General features: G+C 48.5%; 1 protein-coding gene across 4 annotated transcripts in view; it reads left to right on the top strand.

Moving 5' to 3' along the window:
* LOC141165512 (uncharacterized) overlaps window positions 1-14,072 on the top strand; it is a 139,872-nt gene extending 125,800 nt beyond the window's left edge. For 3 of the 4 annotated variants that reach the window (XM_073651169.1, XM_073651165.1, XM_073651167.1), the window contains 4 exons: window positions 466-649; window positions 2,370-2,482; window positions 13,396-13,489; window positions 13,576-14,071. In XM_073651169.1, coding sequence (XP_073507270.1) covers window positions 466-649; window positions 2,370-2,482; window positions 13,396-13,489; window positions 13,576-13,656 — 472 coding nt within the window. In that variant the 3' untranslated portion in view covers window positions 13,657-14,071. Of the gene's footprint in view, window positions 1-465; window positions 650-2,369; window positions 2,483-13,395; window positions 13,490-13,575 lie in introns of all 4 variants that reach the window. The other variant, XM_073651168.1, reaches the window with a different exon arrangement.
* Window positions 14,073-20,613: the final 6,541 nt, after the last annotated feature.

The raw sequence follows: 20,613 nt of genomic DNA, 5'->3' as shown, positions 1-20,613 counted from the left end.
AAAGCTATTGTCACGGCAGAAATACTTGCTGCTTTGATAAAACAAACAGGCAGTGAAATGTGTACTGTGAGATGAGAGAAATTTCTGAGAGATGAATTATAACAACTGTAGTTATTCACACTGATAATCCTACCCACAGCATGGCCTGGCAGCATGATAACATCTGTGCCTCAAAGAGCTTAGTAAGTTAAAAGAAAATAAAAGATTTTCTGCTATTTTGACAATATCTGAGTTTAGGAAACCACAATGAGTTAAAGTAAACTTACACAGCAGTGTCCAGAACAGTACCCTTGAACTCATTATATTTTATTAGAGCCCCTTATGACCCCTATTTAGAGATGAACAATGGTGCACTGAAGAGATGTCTAGTGAAGAAAAATTACTAAAACCTTTCCTTATAGATGGGTAAGTTTTTCATAACAGGAGGTAGAAAAATCTCTAAATATTTGATCTAATATATTCTAGGAATGAGTTTGCCTATTCTTCCAGTGATGGGAAAATTTACATCCGCCATTTTGCAGTATTAAGTTCTGAGATGACTCTTGAGAATATTCTAAGAGGACATGAGGCAGAAGTCACTTCCGTTGTTTGGCATAATCTGAAGGACAAGTGGATCACAGGTTCTGAAGATGGAACTATTCGAATATGGGTAGGAAACAATATAATTTACTAATATAACACCAATATGTACTAGTGAAAAACATACAAGACATATTGTTCCATGGCAATGTGTGGCGCACCTGAGGGTTCAGTCGCCGCAGAGGTACTGCACCTCACCCAGAGGTGTGGTGTCTCCTTCTCTCAGGTAAGGGGGGAGTGCTGCCCGGAACCCCAACACCTGCATCCAACACTACACTACTCCCGGCCGGCTGGAGGGGCAACAGGCAGAGCGCAGCTGCTGAGCCCTGACCCTGGCTGGAGTGGGGGGAACCCAGAGGTAGGGGAAACCAGTAGTGGGTGTGGGTGGAGGAAGTAGTTAGGGAGAGCAGTTTGATAGGAGTATAAATATGGAAGCCATCTTAGGGTGGCTGCTCAGTGAGTGAGAGAAGTCAGTCAGGGAGCAGAGTCTCTGTAGGAGCTCTGCTCCACAAGTAGGACCCGGTGTCAGAGGCCCAGGAGGGGAGCAGGGAGTAGGCTCCGTTCTAAGAGGGGATCCTAGGGGGTACGATGAGTGCAGGAAGGCACCCGTACGCCCCGCATCTGTCAGAAGACAAAGGGATCGTAGGCCGCAGGAAGGGGACCGGCCCCTGACCCAGTCGTGTACTTAAAGTCCCGGCTGGAAAACCGGAGGCTTCTGGCTTATATAGTCAGTTGCCGAAGCCTCATTCTGATCCCCGTGAGGGTCAAGCAGGTCTGTGAACTCCGACAGACAGGAGGGACTTCAGAGTACCCGAGAAGGATTGAGAGTGGGAAGCACAGGGCAGGAGGGAGAAAGACCCAGCGTGAAGACGGTCTAGATAGGAACACGTGAAAGTGGGGTTCTGCCAGGTACCCCTGATCTACCTGAGGAAGTGCTGAACCCCTGCCTGGTGAACGCAGCGCGACGTGGGAGGCTAGCACCTGTACAGTGCACCAGTAGAACTGTCATAAGAACTGTGAGTAAAAACTCGGATGACTGCACCGCACTGCCTCCGTCCATTCTTTAATCTGCACCATCGTTCCCTCCCTGCACTACAACGCCCAGCGCACCTTACAAATTCTACACTGCCCTGGAGCTAGCTCTACCTGTGGAGAGCCACACCATCCCTGCTGCCGTAACACCCGCTCCAGAGGACTGCTCGGCAGTGGTGGCTCCCTTTAGCCGCAATCCACAGGTGGCGTCACAAACACTTTCCCAAAAACCCCATATAAAAGTTTTCCCCTTTTACTGACCGCCCTGGGTCACGGACCGGGCCAGCCACCGTGATACTCCCCTACCGGCATATTCAGGGGCCCGGCTGCTGAGTACCCCACGGCCCTGGGGGGCGCGTGAAATGTGTAACCAGCAGGAAGAGGGCAATTCAATTTAAAGAGGTATCTTTAGGGCTAGATATTATCATAAGCAGTAGATTTTCTGTTGCTTTCAATGGAGAACACTCAAACAATATTTCCCAGCCTACTAGAGCACACATTTATACTCTAGATCACACCAAATATTAATCTAGTGTCAAATATTACTGTCAACGTATTGGATTGAATCTAGATCTTTTGACACTGTTGGTAGAGCAAATATGAAGAATGATGACTGTAGCAGACAATCCCATAGCATTCACACTGTATGGATTCAAGTGCACATAGTTTGTACCTTACTACTGTTTAATGCATATTAATGGTCTTCCACATATGAACAGTTTTAACACAGCTAAAACCACAATCTGTAATGTCTGCAGAGTGAAGATGGTGGACAGTGTGAGCGGATCCTGCACACCAAGGAAGTGGTCATGTGTATTTGTATTGACCACATAAATGGATGCATTGTTGCAGGGGTACATGACACTATAAGGTAATATAGATCTATACATTTATCTTTCTCCTAGCCATATGTTGTCACCAATAAATATAGATGGTCTTAAAAATTCTATTCTACATATGGTAATAAAAGTATATCAAGTCAGATGATTACACAACATAAAAGTGAATCAAAACAACTTAATTATCAAAGGGGACCCATCACAGGTCAAAAGTGGGCAGTTTTTGCTCTTATTTTATTTACGTTGTTTCCTATGAGTATTTAATTTTTTTTTCTTTTTTCTTTTTTTAAATCCGGCATACAGTTCCAAAGATACAGCCCTTTTTATTCAGTGCTAATTTTGATGATCTTTACAATGGGGTGTGGCTCACAGGGTAATAACGATTGGCAGCCTAAAGACACACCCTCAGAGTATCCTGTAAGCCACTCCCACTTGCTAACAATCATTAAGATCAGCACTAAATGAAAAAGTCCATATTCTGGAACCGTATGGTGGATTAAAAAATATTATATAAAAATGGATTACTCAGGGGAGCAGGATAAAATAGGAGCAAAAACTGAGCACTTATGAACTGTTGCACGTCTTCCTTAAAGAATTATTCCCATCTTAGGAAATTTCCATCCATCCATACGATAATGGCAGGAATCCTACAAACCTCCACATGCAGCTTTTCGTTATATATAAGGCACATTCAAAACATGATTCATCCGCTTCCAAAATCTACTTGTGAACACTTCAACATTGCGTCTTAACACCAATGCGCAAGTGTGGCGCCCCTGCTGCGCATTGGTGCCACAGATCCTAGAGGGGTGCATGGACGGATTCCTCCACAAGTGGCCCTCATAGCATTCACAAACCTCCACCTTCCACCTCAGACCACCAGAGGGAGCCCGGATAGGAATATAAATACGGAACGTGCAGCTAGGCAGTTCAGTTCCTGCAGTAGAGGAGCCTGAGAGAGGTCAGCCTGCAGTGGAGCTCAGTCTAGAGAACAGTTTCCTCAGGGGACAGAGGTAGTTCCAGTCCCTCTAGAGAGAGTTCAGACTCATAAAGCTCAGTCAGAGAGCCTAAGGCGTGCCGACGCCATAAGAGCGGTGAAGAGTAGCGAGGCCTACTGCCAGTGTGAAGCCTAGTGAGGGCCCCGAGCGCGGCCGAAGGCAAGTGGAGTAAGCGAGCTACATAGGGGGCAGAGGAGCTTAACCAGCTCACCCCACAACCAATTACCGGACACCGGGACTGTTTCTGCAAGGATCTCTAGGACCAGCAGAAACAACCGGAACCCCTGGCGAACTACATGTCCCAGGAACACCAAAAGTCGACCGTTATACCAGGGTCAGGAGTCACTGAGGCCCAAGAGACCAGGGAGTGTGATCTCCAACAGAAGGTCCTACCACCAGGTCAGCCGGTGCAAGACAGAGACCAAGTTAGGCCTAGCTCTAGGCAGGTCATAAACTTAACAGGAAAAGGCAAGAAACAGGAGGCCCCACACCCACTCACTAGGGAGAGTCCTGAAATGCACCCTTCACCCTACAATGCCCTGGATCGTGCCTGAAACACCACCAGTAAAGGTACTGAAGTGAACTGTCGTGTGTGTGCCTATTCTTCCTTTGACCCGGCTGGGTCTCCTCTGTCCTGCATCCCTTCTCCTACGCTGCCCTGAGGCCCCGCTCCACCTGTGGGGAGCAGAACCAACTAAGCTGCCCGACCACCGGCCTCAGAGGACTGTAGCAGCACTGGTGATCCTCACCAGACACTACAGGTGGCGTCACAAACTTTCCCCTTCCCATACACCTTTTCCCCAATTCCTTGCTTTTAAGAGTGACCCCAGGGTACGGCCCCGGGAGCCGGCCACCGCGGCATCCCCCAAAACCGACAACAAGGCCCAGGCGCCGAGTCGTCCCCATCCCCTGGGCGCGTCATCTCTTCCTGGCGTCACGAACAGGATTCCGTGCCCGCTGCAACGACGGAGTGTTGTGCCCGTTGCCACCGGGTACTGTGCGCCTTTAATCAGAACTGTGTATTTAACTGTGGCGAAGATTGCCGCCATTGTTGGGCCGCCGAGCGGGAAGAAGGGCATAACCGCGGGAAACTGAGAGGCGTACCTGCTAAAGCGCGCGAAGCTCCGGACACGCCCCACTCTTCGACGTCAAACCAGGAAGCGCCAGGTCCTGGAAGGAGCGCCCGTGAACGCTCTGACGTAGGACGCAAGCGACGCAAGGTCCTGAAGAAGACCGTCACCTGCGGAGCTGCGGCCTACCGGAAGAAAAGAAGGTAGGCCACAGTTCGCTAGGGGGGCACCAGAATGTCCAAAGAACAGCACAACGCCGGGGTACCGGTTACCGGCTCTGATAACCAACCCGCTCTCGGCGCCGAACAGGCCCGATCAGCCGCTCCACCAGCAGGGCCTGTAACCCCTGTCATACCCATGGCCCTACCGTACATCCCTGGAGTGAAGTGGCTCCCCCAGTACAGCGGCAAACCAGATACCCTGTCTGGATTCAAAAGGAAGATATGCGGTATACTAGACATGTACTCTATGACAGGCAAGCAAAGAGCCGCTATTGTATTGGGATAATTGACTGGTGCTGCGGAGCAAGAAGTAGAAACCTGGTTGGCCGCAGACCAAGCGTCAGTGTCCGCAATCTTTAAAAAGTTACAGACTGTCTTTGAAAATCGTACTGAGACAGACCTCCGGATGAGGTTCTACAACTGCTCTCAGCAACCGGAGGACAGTGTTCGGGACTATGCCTGGCATTTACAAGGGGCCCTGCGAGCTCTGAAACAGGTTAGTCCAACCAGCATCGATAATGAAAATAAAATGCTGAAGGAACAGTTTATCCAGGGACTGAGGTCCCAAGAGGAGAGCAGGACTGTACGTTGGTGGTCCCTGGATCATCCAGATGCCACCTTTGACACCCTTAAGGACATGGCTATAAAAGGACTGCAGTCCCTGGAAACAACTGCTATCCAATCTTACCAGGGTGGGGTCACCCCAGTGCCTGCAGTGTCCACCTTTTCCCCGGTGGCTGCTGAAGCCAAGGTTCCAGCAACGTCCCCTAGTGAGCTGGACAGCCTACGCTCTGAAGTGCGTCAGCTGAGCAAAACCCTGACCACTGTACTGAGTGCCCTGCAGCTGCGGACGGAGCCCGAGGAGGAAGGAAGGATCCTGCTAGCCGACGGCCCTGAGGATGTCCCCTGGATGAGAAGGAGGCAGAGGACAACGCCACCCCCTGGGAGGATCAGCGACCAACGCCATCCACCGAGGGACCCTGTCTGCCACCGCTGCCACAAGTCAGGTCACACCATCCAGAGCTGTCCTTTAAATGAGAAAACCCTGGGGCCGAGGGCCGACACCCAGAAGTAGACCCCCCAGGCCCAACAGACTGGTACAGCAGGTTCGTGGGAGGAAGACCTTTCCTGTCCGTTGTGCTGGACGGCATCGTGACATCCGCTCTGCTGGACACAGGATCTCAGGTAACCATCATGCCTGACGTCCTCTACAAAAGGTTCTGGTCCATGGATGACCTAAGCCCACCAGCTCCAAACCTTTCCGTTTATGCCTCAAACGGCCTCCCCCTTAACCTAGTCGGGGTTAAGGATGTGGCAGTAAAGGTGGGAAGAGTGGAACTGAAGGACCAGGGACTAATTGTAGTAGAGACTAATCCTGATGATACAAACTTGTATATGGTACTTGGCACTAACATTGTTAGTAACTGTTTGGGAGAAGTTGTGTTCTTGCTCCAACAGATAGCTGACACTGCCAGACCAGGGCAGAGAAGGGCGCTGCAGAAAGAGATCCGAGCCCTTATGTACCAGCAACAGGTAAAGCTAACAGGCGGTGAAATTGGCAATGTACGGGTGACAGACCCGGTACCCATTGTGATTCCCCCGATGAGTGAAATGCTGATATGGTGTAGAGCAGCAGTAGGTCTCAAAGGACGGAACTACCAGGCAGTAGTAGAGCCCCTTAGCTCGGAACATAGGCCTACACTCTTGACTGCCAGAGGGGTAGTGGATGTACACAATGGGAGGGTGCCCGTACGCCTCCTAAACTATGGGGAGGACAAGGTTAGATTACCACGCTACACCACTGTTGCCAAACTGTACACAGTAAATAACAACTCCATACACACGGGGGAGTCCTTAACCTCGCCAGATGAAGTGGAGGATAATGACCCGGCAACCCAGGTGGAGGATTGGTGTCAACAGCTCCATGTTGGGACTGACACCACTCCTGCCCATCAGAAGCAGGGTGTACACCGGGAGGTTCAGGAATACGAGCAGGTATTCAGTAAACACCCACTTGACTTTGGGAGGATTAAGGGGGTTCAACACCATATCCCCACAGGTGACCATCCACTCATCAAAGAAAGTTACAGGCCTATACCACCAGCACACTACCAGAAGGCGAAGGAGATGTTGCACGACATGAAGAAGGCAGGGGTAGTAAGGGATAGTTGTAGTCCCTGGGCAGCTCCCCTAGTTCTAGTCAGGAAAAAGGACGGAAGCATGAGAATGTGCCTAGATTACAGACAAGTAAATCGCATTACACATAAAAATGCATACCCTTTACCACGTATAGAGGAATCCCTGGCTGCCTTAAAGTCTGCAAATTACTTCTCCACCCTTGATCTCACTAGTGGCTACTGGCAAGTAGCTGTTGCTGAGGAGGATCGGGAGAAGACGGCCTTCACCACCCCGATGGGACTCTGCGAGTTCAATAGTAGGCCGTTTGGACTCAGCAACGCACCCGGAACGTTCCAGAGATTGATAGAGTGCTGCCTGGGACACCGCAACTTCGAGACTGTACTACTATACCTGGACGACGTGATAGTGTACTCCAAAACGTATGAGGACCACTTGAAGCACCTGGCGGAGGTATTTGAGTCGCTGTCCCGGTATGGGATGAAGCTGAAGCCCTCAAAGTGCCACCTGCTCAAGCGAAAGGTACAGTACCTGGGGCACATCGTTAGTCCAGAGGGAGTAGCACCAGACCCGGAGAGGGTCACTGCCATCCAGAAATGGCCGAAGCCGAAGAGCCTCAAGGAGGTACGTCAGTTCCTGGGACTAGTCGGGTATTACCGGAGGTTTGTGAAGGACTATACCAAGAAAGCGGCGCCTTTGCAAGATCTCCTGGTAGGACAGTCCGGGAGAGGCAGAAACCCCCCATTCCAGTGGGGTAAGGAGCAAACTGAATCCTTTGAGGTGATGAAGGGGACCCTGACCGGCAAAGAGATCCTAGCCTACCCTGACTACAGTCAACCGTTCCTGCTGTACACTGATGCCCGCAACGAGGGATTAGGAGCTGTGTTAAGTCAGAAGCAGAATGGCCGAGAAAAGGTGATCGCCTATGCAAGCAGGAAGCTCCGCCCGACCGAGAGGAACCCGGAGAACTATAGCAGCTTCAAGTTAGAGTTCCTGGCCCTGGTCTGGGCCATCACCGAGCGGTTCAAGCACTATCAAGCCTGCAGTAAATTCACTGCCTTCACTGATAACAATCCCTTGACTCATCTAGAAACAGCCAAGTTAGTAGGAGCCATGGAACAACGATGGATGGCTCGGCAGTCAAACTACCAATTCACTATTAAGTACCGGGCGGGCCGCAAGAACGCCAACGTCGATGCCCTGTCCAGGATGCCTCACCAGTCAGACACTGAAGAAGAAGTGGATGACCTGGAAGAGATTGAACTACCTGCCTTTCATCAGAATGGAATGGTCCACGAGCAACGAGCCTCCAGGAGGTCTCGCGGTAAGACGTTAAACCCCCTGCCTCACTACAGCTGGAAGGAGACCCAGGACAGCGACCCGGTTGTCAGCCGTATCAAAGAGCTGATAACCCAGGAAGGTTCCTCCTTGGAGAAGGACGCGTCTCTACAAGCCAAGCAGCTGTGGAATGAGAAGAGCGGGCTGTTCATCTATAGAGAGAAGCTGTGCCGGAGGTACGTCAACCCAAAAACCCATGAGATGGTATGGCAGATGGTGGTGCCCAAGACAGACATCCTACCACGATCAGGCGGGGCACTTTGGCTGGAAGAAGCTAGAAACCCTGCTGAAGTGTCGGTTTTATTGGGTAGGAATGCGCAGTTCCATTGAGAGGTGGTGCCAGAATTGTGGATCCTGTAGCCTCAGAAGAAAAGACTACAGCAGCCAGAAGGCACCCCTGCAACCCATCAAGACTAATTGGCCCTTGGAGATCGTGGCCCTGGATCATGTCAAGCTGTCACCCAGCAGGTCAGGATATTACTATGCCCTGATCATTGTGGATCACTACTCCCGGTTCCTGGTGGTCGCCCCCGTCAAGGATCTGACGGCAGAAACTGCGGCGAAGACGTTCCAGGCATACTTCTGCAGGCCCCATGGATACCCGGAGCAGGTGCTGATGGATCAAGGCCCAGCCTTTGAAGCCGAATTGTTCAAGGAGTTCTGCCATATGTACGGGTGTAAAAAAATCAGGACTACACCGTACCACCCTCCAAACCAACGGTCTCTGTGAAAATATGAATAACAGCGTCATCGACCTGCTGAAGACCTTACTACTAGAGGAGAGAAATCAGTGGCCAGACCTACTACCTGACCTGGTAGATCTGTACAACCACATACTTGTGAGTTCCACCAATTGTACTCCAGCATATCTCATGCGAGCCAGACCCTGGAAGTTGCCCATGGACCTGGAGCTTGGTGTAGTAGAACCAGAAGCAGATATGTCCACTGAGGACTGGGACACGACCAGACAGGAGCAGTACAGAAGAGTACAGGCCTGTGTCGAAGACAGTCTCACTCGGGTAAGGGACAAGCAGGAAGCCTACTTCAATAAAAGTGCGCCCGCAGAACCCTTCACACCAGGAGAAGTGGTGTTGAAAGAAAAAGGAGAAACCACAAACTTGATGACCAGTGGGAGAGAGAACCCTACACTGTGTTAAATTCAAGATTTGGTAACAGGAAAACCTGTTTAATTAGTAGAGAATGAGGAATAACGACTGCAACGGTATCTAGAGACCATCTGAAGTTATGTCCAGACCTGCTAAAGCCCCAAGAAGAAGTGCCTCTCACCGTACCGGAGAAGCCTAAAGAAGCAGTACTCCATACTGACTTAGGAGATTTCCCGGCAGATTGGCCTCAACTAGGAGGAGCAGTAATAATACCTGTGATCCACTTCTTTCAACAGCCAGAAGACCCTCCACAGCAAGTAGAGCCTGTAAATGCTTCAGAAGAGCCTGCTCAAGAAGAATCCCCGGTTGGAGCAGAGCAAGAAGGCCCAGCCAATGGTATACTTGCCAGTCCCGTAGAGAGGTTAAGGCAACCCTGCAGTTCCCCAACACTTAGAACTGACAGAATGGGAGGTAGTGCAAATACTAGTGCCTCACGCATCCCAGTACCACGTAGGTCGACACGTAGCACACGAGGTCAGACCCCTCTCAGATTCAGAGAGTAAAGATGGAAACTCTGACAGTGTAGATAGTTGCCCTTGGGGTATTATATTGTGTATTTTCATGTATATGTATTTATTAACTTGTGTTTTGCCTTAATAATGGACAATCAAGTGAAATGGACACTTTTCTTGTTTGCCTCTAACTGCCCGTAGTGTACATACAGAACATTGTGGCAGAGGACTATGTGCAGCCCCAAAACTATTTGTTGTAAATAATTGCACTCCCTGGAGTGCCACTTTAGGTGACCTCAGAACAAAAACCTGTCTGGTGTGGCACTAACGGAGGTCCAACTCAGGATCGCCATGCCCTGCAGCCACCCCAGGGCCTACGTGGAGGGTTTGCTTTGGACAGGTCCCTCAAGCTACCAAGTACTCTACCCTGTGAGATGGACATCCTGTTGGGGAACCTCACAGGAAGAGACTTGAATTCTGGGGTTGCTTATGGAATTGTACATATCTATTTATTATTTATAATGTTTTATATGTAACGTTCAAGCTAAGTGCCTCCCATAAAGGGAAGAGTTATTGTATTGTTGTTATAAAAAATACTTCAGTCCGGGAGTACTGAGCTTTGCTAGGGGGGAATGTGGCGCCCCTGCTGCGCATTGGTGCCACAGATCCTAGAGGGGTGCATGGACGGATTCCTCCACAAGAGGCCCTCATAGCATTCACACACCTCCACCTTCCACCTCAGACCACCAGAGGGAGCCCGGATAGGGATATAAATACGGAACATGCAGCTAGGCAGTTCAGTTCCTGCAGTAGAGGAGCCTGAGAGAGGTCAGCCTGCAGTGGAGCTCAGTCTAGAGAACAGTTTCCTCAGGGGACAGAGGTAGTTCCAGTCCCTCTAGAGAGAGTTCAGACTCATAAAGCTCAGTCAGAGAGCCTAAGGCGTGCCGACGCCATAAGAGCGGTGAAGAGTAGCGAGGCCTACTGCCAGTGTGAAGCCTAGTGAGGGCCCCGAGCGCGGCCGAAGGCAAGTGGAGTAAGTGAGCTACATAGGGGGCAGAGGAGCTTAACCAGCTCACCCCACAACCAATTACCGGACACCGGGACCGTTTCTGCAAGGATCTCTAGGACCAGCAGAAACAACCGGAACCCCTGGCGAACTACATGTCCCAGGAACACCAAAAGCCGACCGTTATAACAGGGTCAGGAGTCACTGAGACCCAAGAGATCAGGGAGTGTGATCTCCAACAGAAGGCCCTACCACCAGGTCAGCCGGTGCAAGACAGAGACCAAGTTAGGCCTAGCTCCAGGCAAGTCATAAACTTAACAGGAAAAGGCAAGAAACAGGAGGCCCCACACCCGCTCACTAGGGAGAGTCCTGAAATGCACCCTTCACCCTACAGTGCCCTGGATCGTGCCTGAAACACCCCCAGTTAAGGTACTGAAGTGAACTGTCGTGTGTGTGCCTATTCTTCCTTTGACCCGGCTGGGTCCCCTCTGTCCTGCATCCCTTCTCCTACGCTGCCCTGAGGCCCTGCTCCACCTGTGGGGAGCAGAACCAACTAAGCTGCCCGACCACCGGCCTCAGAGGACTGTAGCAGCGCTGGTGTTCCTCACCAGACACCATAGGTGGCGTCACGAACTTTCCCCTTCCCATACACCTTTTCCCCAATTCCTTGCTTTTAAGAGTGACCCCAGGGTACGGCCCCGGGAGCCGGCCACTGCGGCATCCCCCAAAACCGACAACAAGGCCCGGGCGCCGAGTCATCCCCATCACCTGGGCGCGTCACAAACATAGACACAACCCTATTTTTCAGGGTTTATGTGTGATCCTCACACTTCTCTTCTGGTATTGTTAGCGCACAGCAAACTGATTTACACTATAGCTACAAAATATCTACACAGTAATGTCTCCTTGCTAATCTCTAGGAAATTCCATCAATCTTTGATATGTGGGGTCCAAAATAGGTGACTAGAGCCAAAACAAGAAATAGGCAAAGTTAGAGGCCATCTCATGTATCATTGAGGGTGAGGGGCACAATTTATTGGTTCAAGTAGCTGATACTTTACGTGACGTGGTACATTGGGCCCATTGGTTAGGATATGGCATTGGTTACATAAGAAAAGATTTTCACAGTTTGTAAGGTACCAACAATAGCCAATCATCTCTTGGCTGTGGATGGAAGCAGTTGAGAGACTAAAATCCAGTGCTAAAGCATACATATAGTGGGTACGGAAAGTATTCAGACCCCTTTAAATTTTTGCAGCCATTTGGTAAATTCTAAAAAGTTCATTTTTTTTTCTCATGAAAATACACTCTGCACCCCATCTTGTCTGAAAAAAAACAGAAATGTTGAAATGTTTGCAAATTTATTAAAAAAGAAAAACTGAAATATCACATGGTCATAAGTATTCAGACCCTTTGCTCAGTATTGAGTACAAGCACCCTTCTGAGCTAGTACAGCCATGAGTCTTCTTGGGATTGATGCAACAAGTTTTTCACACCTGGATTTGGGGATCCTCTGCCATTCTTCCTTGCAGATCCTCTCCAGTTCCGTCAGGTTGGATGGTGAACGTTGGTGAACAGCCATTTTCAGGTCTCTCCAGAGTTGCTCAATTGAGTTTAGGTCAGGGCTCTGGCTGGACCAGTCAAGAATGGTCACCTTTTTGTAACCTTGGCCAGATCTGTGCCTTGCCACAATTCTGTCTCTGAGCTCCTTGGGCAGTTCCTTTGAGCTCATGATTCTCATTTGGTCTGACATGCACTGTGAGCTGTGAGGTCTTATATAGACAGGTGTGTGCCTTTCCAAATCAAGTCCTATCAGTTTAATTAAACACAGCTGGACTCCAATGAAGGAGTAGAACCATCTCAAGGAGGATCACAAGGAAATGGACAGCATGTGACTTAAATATGAGTGTCTAAGCAAAGGGTCTGAATACTTATAACCATGTGATATTTCAGTTTTTCTTTTTTAATAAATTAGCAAAAATTTCTACATTTTTGTTTTTTTCAGTCAAGATGGGGTGCAGAGTGTACTTTAATGAGAAAAAAAATTAACTTTTTAGAATTTACCAAATGACTGCAAAGAAACAAAGAGTGAAAAATTTAAAGGGGTCTGAATACTTTCCGTACCCACTGTACTTATACATGTAAGAAAGTCAAGGAAGAAAGCATGAAAAGAGTAGCTGCCGCTCCTGGACCCTATGATAGCTTATGTTAGCATCTATATGGTAACGTCACCAGCCAACTTTGCATGTGTAGAGATATAAGTGTTTGGAAGGAAATAGGGAGTTTGTAAAATATATAAGAATACTAGAGATTGGTGGGGATGAGAGGAACCAACGTATGAATGACTGTTCATTTTACAGCTATCATGGTCCAGCTATCATGGAACAATGGTGGGCGGATTCTGAAACCCATCTTTGTCAACAGTAGAGTTTGTCTCGTTCCTGATCACGAGGATGATCAGAAATTTTTGCTCTCATCCATGGACTATTCCATTATGTTTATTCATTATTTGGTCAGTTGCTACTACTTCCGTACATATAAAATTTTAAATTTTCCAGGGTTTATGATCCAGACACTCTTCTTCTGGTTCAATGTAATGTAGGACACACAGATCTAATCCGCTGCATTGTGCATGTTCCAGAAACAAAGCAGGTACTGTTCAAATAATTAGTATATTTTATCTAGTTTTAGCAATTAGCAAGAAATATAAATGTTAATATCTGTTTCTATCTTTCCAGTACGCTTCCATTTCATGGGACAAGACGGTCAGACTGTGGAAGGCTTACTACAAGACAAATCAATACAGTAGTGCAGCTTAATCATGGAGCGTTAATATTTTAGTATTAGCTAAAATAATGGCCCTGTGTATCAAAGCTATAAAAGTGAAAAGCTGACCTTTTGCCCATCAAAATACCAATGAGAACTGGTTAAATTGCAGAAAGAATGAAAGCTGCTGTGTGATTGAAGCTATAAGCATCAAAGTCAATTTTTCTATAAGATAGTTATGATAAACAGGGACGATGATGTGTTGATGTGACTGCACATACCTTTGATCATAGACGCTTGTTATAGGCTGAATATTATATAGGCTGAACGTTTTCAGGAATTCTATAAATTCAATTACGGAATCATATAAAGAGCAAATATTTGCAGAACCCAACAAACTTTCTTTGGTTACAAATATATCCTGTAGCTTTGTAAATAAACACTGAATCTTTTTGTCTACTGTTAATAAAAATTAGCATGCATTGTGAATAAAGATTTAAAGTTTTATAGCATTGTTATTTTTCATATAAATATGATTTGTAGTTAGTCTTAGAATTAATAGTATATTATATCAGGTATAGGATAAATTACAAACACGACAAGGCAATATGAAAGACATTAAACTTGAAAGGCATAAAAATTAATACAATTTATCGCACAAACTATTTCACCTTATGTGTCACTGCTTTGCATGTGATGCCTTGAATGTCTAAAAATTAAAAATTGAAGGGGTTGTCTTATCAAAGGTAACCCATTCTAGCTAGTCTAACCTATGTTATATGTATATATATATATATATATATATATATATATATATATACTGCTCAAAAAAATAAAGGGAACACTTAGACAACAGAATATAACTCCAAGTAAATCTAACTTCTGTGAAATCAAACTGTCCGCTTAGGAAGCAACACTGATTGACAATCAATTTCACATGCTGTTGTGCAAATGGAATAGACAATAGATGGAAATTGTTGGCAATTATCAAGACACACTCAATAAAGGAGTGGTTCTGCAGGTGGGGACCACAGACCACATCTCAGTACCAATGCTTTCTGGCTGATGTTTTGGTCACTTTTGAATGTTGGTTGTGCTTTCACACTCATGGTAGCATGAGACAGACTCTACAACCCACAGAAGTTGCTCAGGTAGTGCAGCTCATCCAGGATGGCACATCAATGTGAGCTTTGGCAAGAAGGTTTACTGTGTCTGTTAGTGTAGTGTCCAGAGGCTGGAGGCGCTACCAGGAGACAGGCCAGTACACCAGGAGATGTGGAGGAGGGCATGGGGGGGCAATAAAACCATCATCAGGAACGCTACCTCCGCCTTTATGCAAGGAGAAACAGGAGGAGCACTGCCAGAGCCCTGCAAAATGACCTCCAGCAGGCCACAAATGTGCATGTGTCTGCACAAACGATTAGAAACCGACTCCTTGAGGGTGGTATGAGGGCCCGACGTCTAGAGATGGGGGTTGTGCTCACAGCCCAACACCGTGCAGGACGCTTGGCATTTGCCACAGAACACCAGGAATGGCAAAGTCGCCACTGGTGCCCTGTGCTCTTCACAGATGAATGGAGGTTCATACTGAGCACATGTGACAGACGTGACAGAGTCTGGAGATGCCATGGAGAGCGATCTGCTGCCTGCTGCATCCTTCAGCATGACCGGTTTGGCAGTGGGTCAGTAATGGTGTGGGGTGTCATTTATTTGGAGGGCCACACAGCCCTCCTTGTGCTCACCAGAGGTAGCTTGACTGCCATTAGGTACCGAGATGAGATACTCAGACCCCTTGTGAGACCATATGCTAGTGCGGTTGGCCCTGGGTTCCTCCTAATGCAGGACAATGCCAGACCTCATGTGGCTGGAATGTGTCAGCAGTTCCTGCAAGATGAAGGCATTGAAGCGTTCCCCAGACCTGAATCCGATTGAGCACATCTGGGACATCATGTCTCGCTCCATCCACCAACGTCACGTTGCACTACAAACTGTCCAGGAGTTGGCGGATGCTTTAGTCCAGGTCAGATCCCACAGGAGACCATCCACAACCTCATCAGGAGCTTGCCCAGGCATTGTAGGGAGGTCATACAGGCACGTGGAGACCACACACAATACTGAGCCTCATTTTGACTTGTTTTAAGGACAAGTCTGTTTTTCCACTTTAATTTTGGGGGTGACTCCAAATCCAGGCCTCGATTGGTTAATAAATTTGATTTCCATTGATTATTTTTGTGTGATTTTATTGTCAGCACATTCAACTTTGTACAGAACAAAGTATTCAATGAGAATATTTAATTTATTCAGATCTAGGATGTGTTATTTGAGTGTACCCTTTATTTTTTTGAGCTGTGTATATACAGTGCACTGTGAAAGTATTTGGCCCCCTTGAACTTTTTCTACCTTTTGCCACATTTCTGGCTTCAAACATAAAGATATAAAATTCTAATTTTTTGGGGAAGAATCAACAAGTGGGACACAATCATGAAGTGGAACGAAATTTATTAGATATTTTACTTTTTTTTAACAAATTAAAAACTGAAAAGTGGGGAGTGTAATTTTATTTGGCCTCCTTGAGTTAATACTTTGTAGCGCCACCTTTTGCTGCGACTACAGCTGCAAGTCGCTTGGGGTATGTGACTCGCCCCCTGGGCCGTGGGGCACGCGGAACCAGGCAATAGGGAGACGATGGGGGTAGTAGTGGCGGCCCGGTCCCGCGGCTCAGGGTGGTCAGACCAATGGTAGTCTGCTACGTGCTTCAGATAATGTCCGATTACGCCACCCGTGGATTGCGGCTATTAGGAACCGCCGCTGCAAGGCAGTCCGCTGGGGCTGATGATGAATGCAGCTGGGATGGTGTGACTCCCCACGGGAAGAGTGCGGCCCCAGGGCAGTGTAGTGGATGTTGGGAGTGATGGTGGTGAGAGTCCCAGTACCGGTAGTGCTGGAGGCGCGAAGGAGCACACAGACAACAAGTTACAGTCCAGGGTCTTTACTCACAGTTCATTTGTTCCGGGTCACTTCTGTCAGCAGTGACCGCCCGAACCGTGCTGCGTCCACCAGGTGTGGGGCTCGGTCAACTCCCAGGCAGTTCAGGAGCATGGCACAGGACCCCCTTTAATCCTTTCTCTGGCCTGCCTCACCAGTGACCCACTTTTGTCCAGCTGCCGCGGACTTGTGCGGTTGAACGTGGGCCCCGTCCTCCGCTGTCCTATATGGTGCCTTCCTAGCAGGTTTGATGAGGTGTCGCACCATTAGATGATCACAACGACCGGTCTTTGGCTGAGGGTAGTTTCTCCTCCACCAACTTGGGATCCGGTACCCTTAATCTGCCTGACCCTTCACCCTGGATTCTCGTGGGTTCTTAGGGTCCCTTCCACCTTCTTGTTCCTGAGCCCCTCTGTTTCTCTGTCTCTTCTTCTCTTTCTCTGTTCCTTTCTCGTGGAGCTGGGATGAGACTTAATCACAGCTCCCTTTCACCTCCTCTCTCTCTCTTCTCCGGCCTCTCTCTAGGCCCACTCTGGAGTAGAGCTCCTACAGAGCCTCCACTCCCGGTCTTCTCCTCTGACTGAACGAACGAACCTAGATCTAAGATGGTGCCCACCTTTTATACCTCCCTCTGACCATGAGCCCAGGTGACCAGCAACCAATAGGCTCCTTCCTATGCTCAAGAACCAACCCCTATCTGCCCCTACAGCACTAGGTGTTCCACCCCCCTCCCCACTCCAGGCAGGGACATAGTCGGTCGTGCCTGCACTTCTGTCTAGTGGGAGCACCGTTGAGCTGTCCCTCGGAAATGGGGTGTGTGTGCTGTATGCAGCTAACTGAGCCCTGGTCCATACTCCATCCTTACCCGGGAGTGGAATATCACACCTCTGGTCTGAGGTGCAATACCCCTGTAGCGGCCGAACCCTCGGGGCGCTACATATGTCTCTATCAGTTTTGCACATCAAGAGGCACTTCTTGAAGTATGTTTAAGGTCATTGTCCTGGGGGAAGACCCATGACATAGGACGCAAACCCAGCTTTCTGACACTGGGCACTACATTTGGACCCAAAATCCATTGGTAATCTTCAGATGTCGTGATGGTTTACACACAAGCAAGGCTCCCAGTGCCAGAGGCAGCAAAACAACTCCAAACATCTTTGAACCTCCACCATATTTTTTACTGTAGGTACTCTGTTCTTTTCTTTGTAGGCCTCATTCCGGTTTCGGTAAACAGTAGAATAATGTGGTTTACCAAAAAACTCTATCTTGGTCTCATCTGTCCACAAGATCATTTCCCAGAATGATTTTGGCTTACTCACGTACATTTTGGCAAACTGCAGTCTTGCTATTTTACGTCTTTGTGTCGTTCCTGCAACAGCCTTTCATTTAATTCAAATGTCGACAGATAGTTTGTGCTGATACTGATACATCCTGAGCCTGCAGGACAGCTTGAATATATTTGGAACTTGATTGGGGCTGCTTATCCACCATGCGAACTATCCTGTGTTGCAACCTTTCATCAATTTTTCTCTGCCGTCCATGTCCAGGGAGATTAGATACAGTGCCATGGGTTGTAAACTTCTTGATTTTGTTGCGCACCATGAACATCAAGATATCTGGAATTCTGCTAAATCTTTCTGAAGGTCTTTTGCTGTCAAGCGGGGGGTTCTGATTTGCCTCTCTAGCAATCCTACGAGCCGCTCTCACTTTTATTTTGCTTGGTATTCTAGACCTTATCTTGACATCCACTGTGCCTGTTAACTGCCATTTCTTAATTACATTTCGAACTAAGGAAACAGCAACTTGAAAACGCTTTGCTATCTTGTTATAGTCTTCTCCTGCTTTGTGGGCCTCCACCATTTTTATTTTCAGAGTGTTAGACAGCTGCTTAGAAGAACCCATGGCTGCTGTTTTTTGGTGCAAGGTTAGAGGAGGCTGGGTTTTTATAAAGCTGGGAAATTTGCATCACCTGGCCTTTCTGAATGAAGTCATAACCCTAACTGGCTAATTAAGGCCTGAAACCTTGGTCAAAGTTATCTGAGCACACATTTGCAGCAGCAGGGAGGGACACGCGATGTATAAACAAGTAGCGCTCTGCCAAAATGGGCGGAAGGAGGGCAGAACTGGGGCGCGACCCATAACTCGCCTAATTTAAAACAAGCTGTGGCATGTCTTACACCAGAAATCTTACTCCAGTTCCTGACTGGACTAAGATTTGTGGCACAGGGCACAGAGACGCACTACAGTTTTCAGACGTGCCTGAATCAATAACACGTGTGCCTCTGACTAGCATGCCTCCTCATGAAGACTGGCTCAAACAACACCAGCCTTGATGAATCGGGTCATAGTGTCTGAATAAAATCTATCATCCTGTTACTGTTCTAAATCCGCTATACCAGGATCAATATATCAACAATAATGTACCAATAATAACACATACAATGGACTAATAATAACATCACAAAATATATTACCAGAATATATACCGTATTTTTCAGACTATAAGACGCACTTTTTTCCTCCAAAATTTTGGGGGGAGCGCCTTATAGTCCGAATGTTGGGGGGGTGTATTATATATATGTGGGGTGTGGGGGGGAGCGGTAGCGGTGGAGGAGCGGCGCACAGGAGGCAGCAGCCACCCGCTGCAGCCTACACAGTCCCTGCTGCTAAAGAAAATGAATATTCACTGCTCCCCACGCCCATAGGCTGCTGCCGGAATCGCCTGTGCCCGCTGTTAAAGGGCATGAATATTCAACCTCTCTCCACGCTCATGGGCGTGGGGAGGGGGTGAATATTCATGCCCTTTAATAAGCGGGCACACAAGATAGCCCGGCAGCAGCAGGAGTCGCAGCACGGTTACGCTGTGTGCCGGCTATGAAGGAGCATGAAGTCACTGCTCCTCACGCACACAGTCCCGGCATGGGGAGCAGTGACTTCCGGCAGCTGATCTCTCCTTGTGAGCCGCGCATGGCAGTGACGTCATGAGCGGCTCACATGTAGAGATCAGTGCGGGCAGACAGGATGCAGCGCTGGAAGAGAGAAGAAAGGTGAGTAGGAGTGTTTATTTTTTTTTATGTGCAGCATGATGGGGATTAGGGGGACCATGCATACTAGGATAAGGATGAGGGGGCCATACATACCAGGATTAGGATGAGGGGCCATACATACCAGGATAAGGATGAGGGGTGCCATGCATACCAGGATATGGATGAGGGGTGCCATGCATACCAGGATAGGGATTAGGGGTGCCATGCATACAAGGATGGGGATTAGGGGTGCCATGCATACCAGGACTGGGATGAGGGGTGCCATGCATACCAGGACAGGGATGAGGGGTGCCATGCATATCAGGATAGGGATGAGGGGTGCCATGCATACCAGGATGGAGATTGCTGTGCCATGCATACCAGGATGGGGATTGCTGTGCCATGCATACCAGGATAGGGATTAGGGGTGCCATGCATACCAGGATAGGGATTAGGGGTGCCATGCATACCAGGATAGGAATTAGGGGTGCCATGCATACCAGGATAGGGATTAGGGGTGCCATGCATACCAGGATAGGGATTAGGGGTGCCATGCATACCAGGATAGGGATTAGGGGTGCCATGCATACCAGGATAGGGATTAGGGGTGCCATGCATATCAGGATAGGGATGAGGGGTGCCATGCATACCAGGATGGAGATTGCTGTGCCATGCATACCAGGATGGGGATTGCTGTGCCATGCATACCAGGATAGGGATTAGGGGTGCCATGCATACCAGGATAGGAATTAGGGGTGCCATGCATACCAGGATAGGGATTAGGGGTGCCATGCATACCAGGATAGGGATTAGGGGTGCCATGCATACCAGGATAGGGATGAGGGGTGCCATGCATACCGGGATAAGGATGAGGGGTCCCATGCATACCAGGATAGGGATGAGGGGTGCCATGCATAGCAGGATAAGGATGAGGGGTGCCATGCATACCAGGATAGAGGGGCTCCATGCATACCAGGATGGAGGGATGCCAGGCATACC

Source organism: Phyllobates terribilis, unplaced genomic scaffold (assembly GCF_046119375.1).
Source record: "Phyllobates terribilis strain yellow unplaced genomic scaffold, ASM4611937v1 Scaffold_11__3_contigs__length_659146591, whole genome shotgun sequence".
In the NCBI taxonomy this organism is placed as follows: Eukaryota; Metazoa; Chordata; class Amphibia; order Anura; family Dendrobatidae; genus Phyllobates; species Phyllobates terribilis.
The sequence above is the reverse complement of the archived record's forward strand: the minus strand, read 5'-3'. Positions and strand labels throughout refer to the sequence as shown.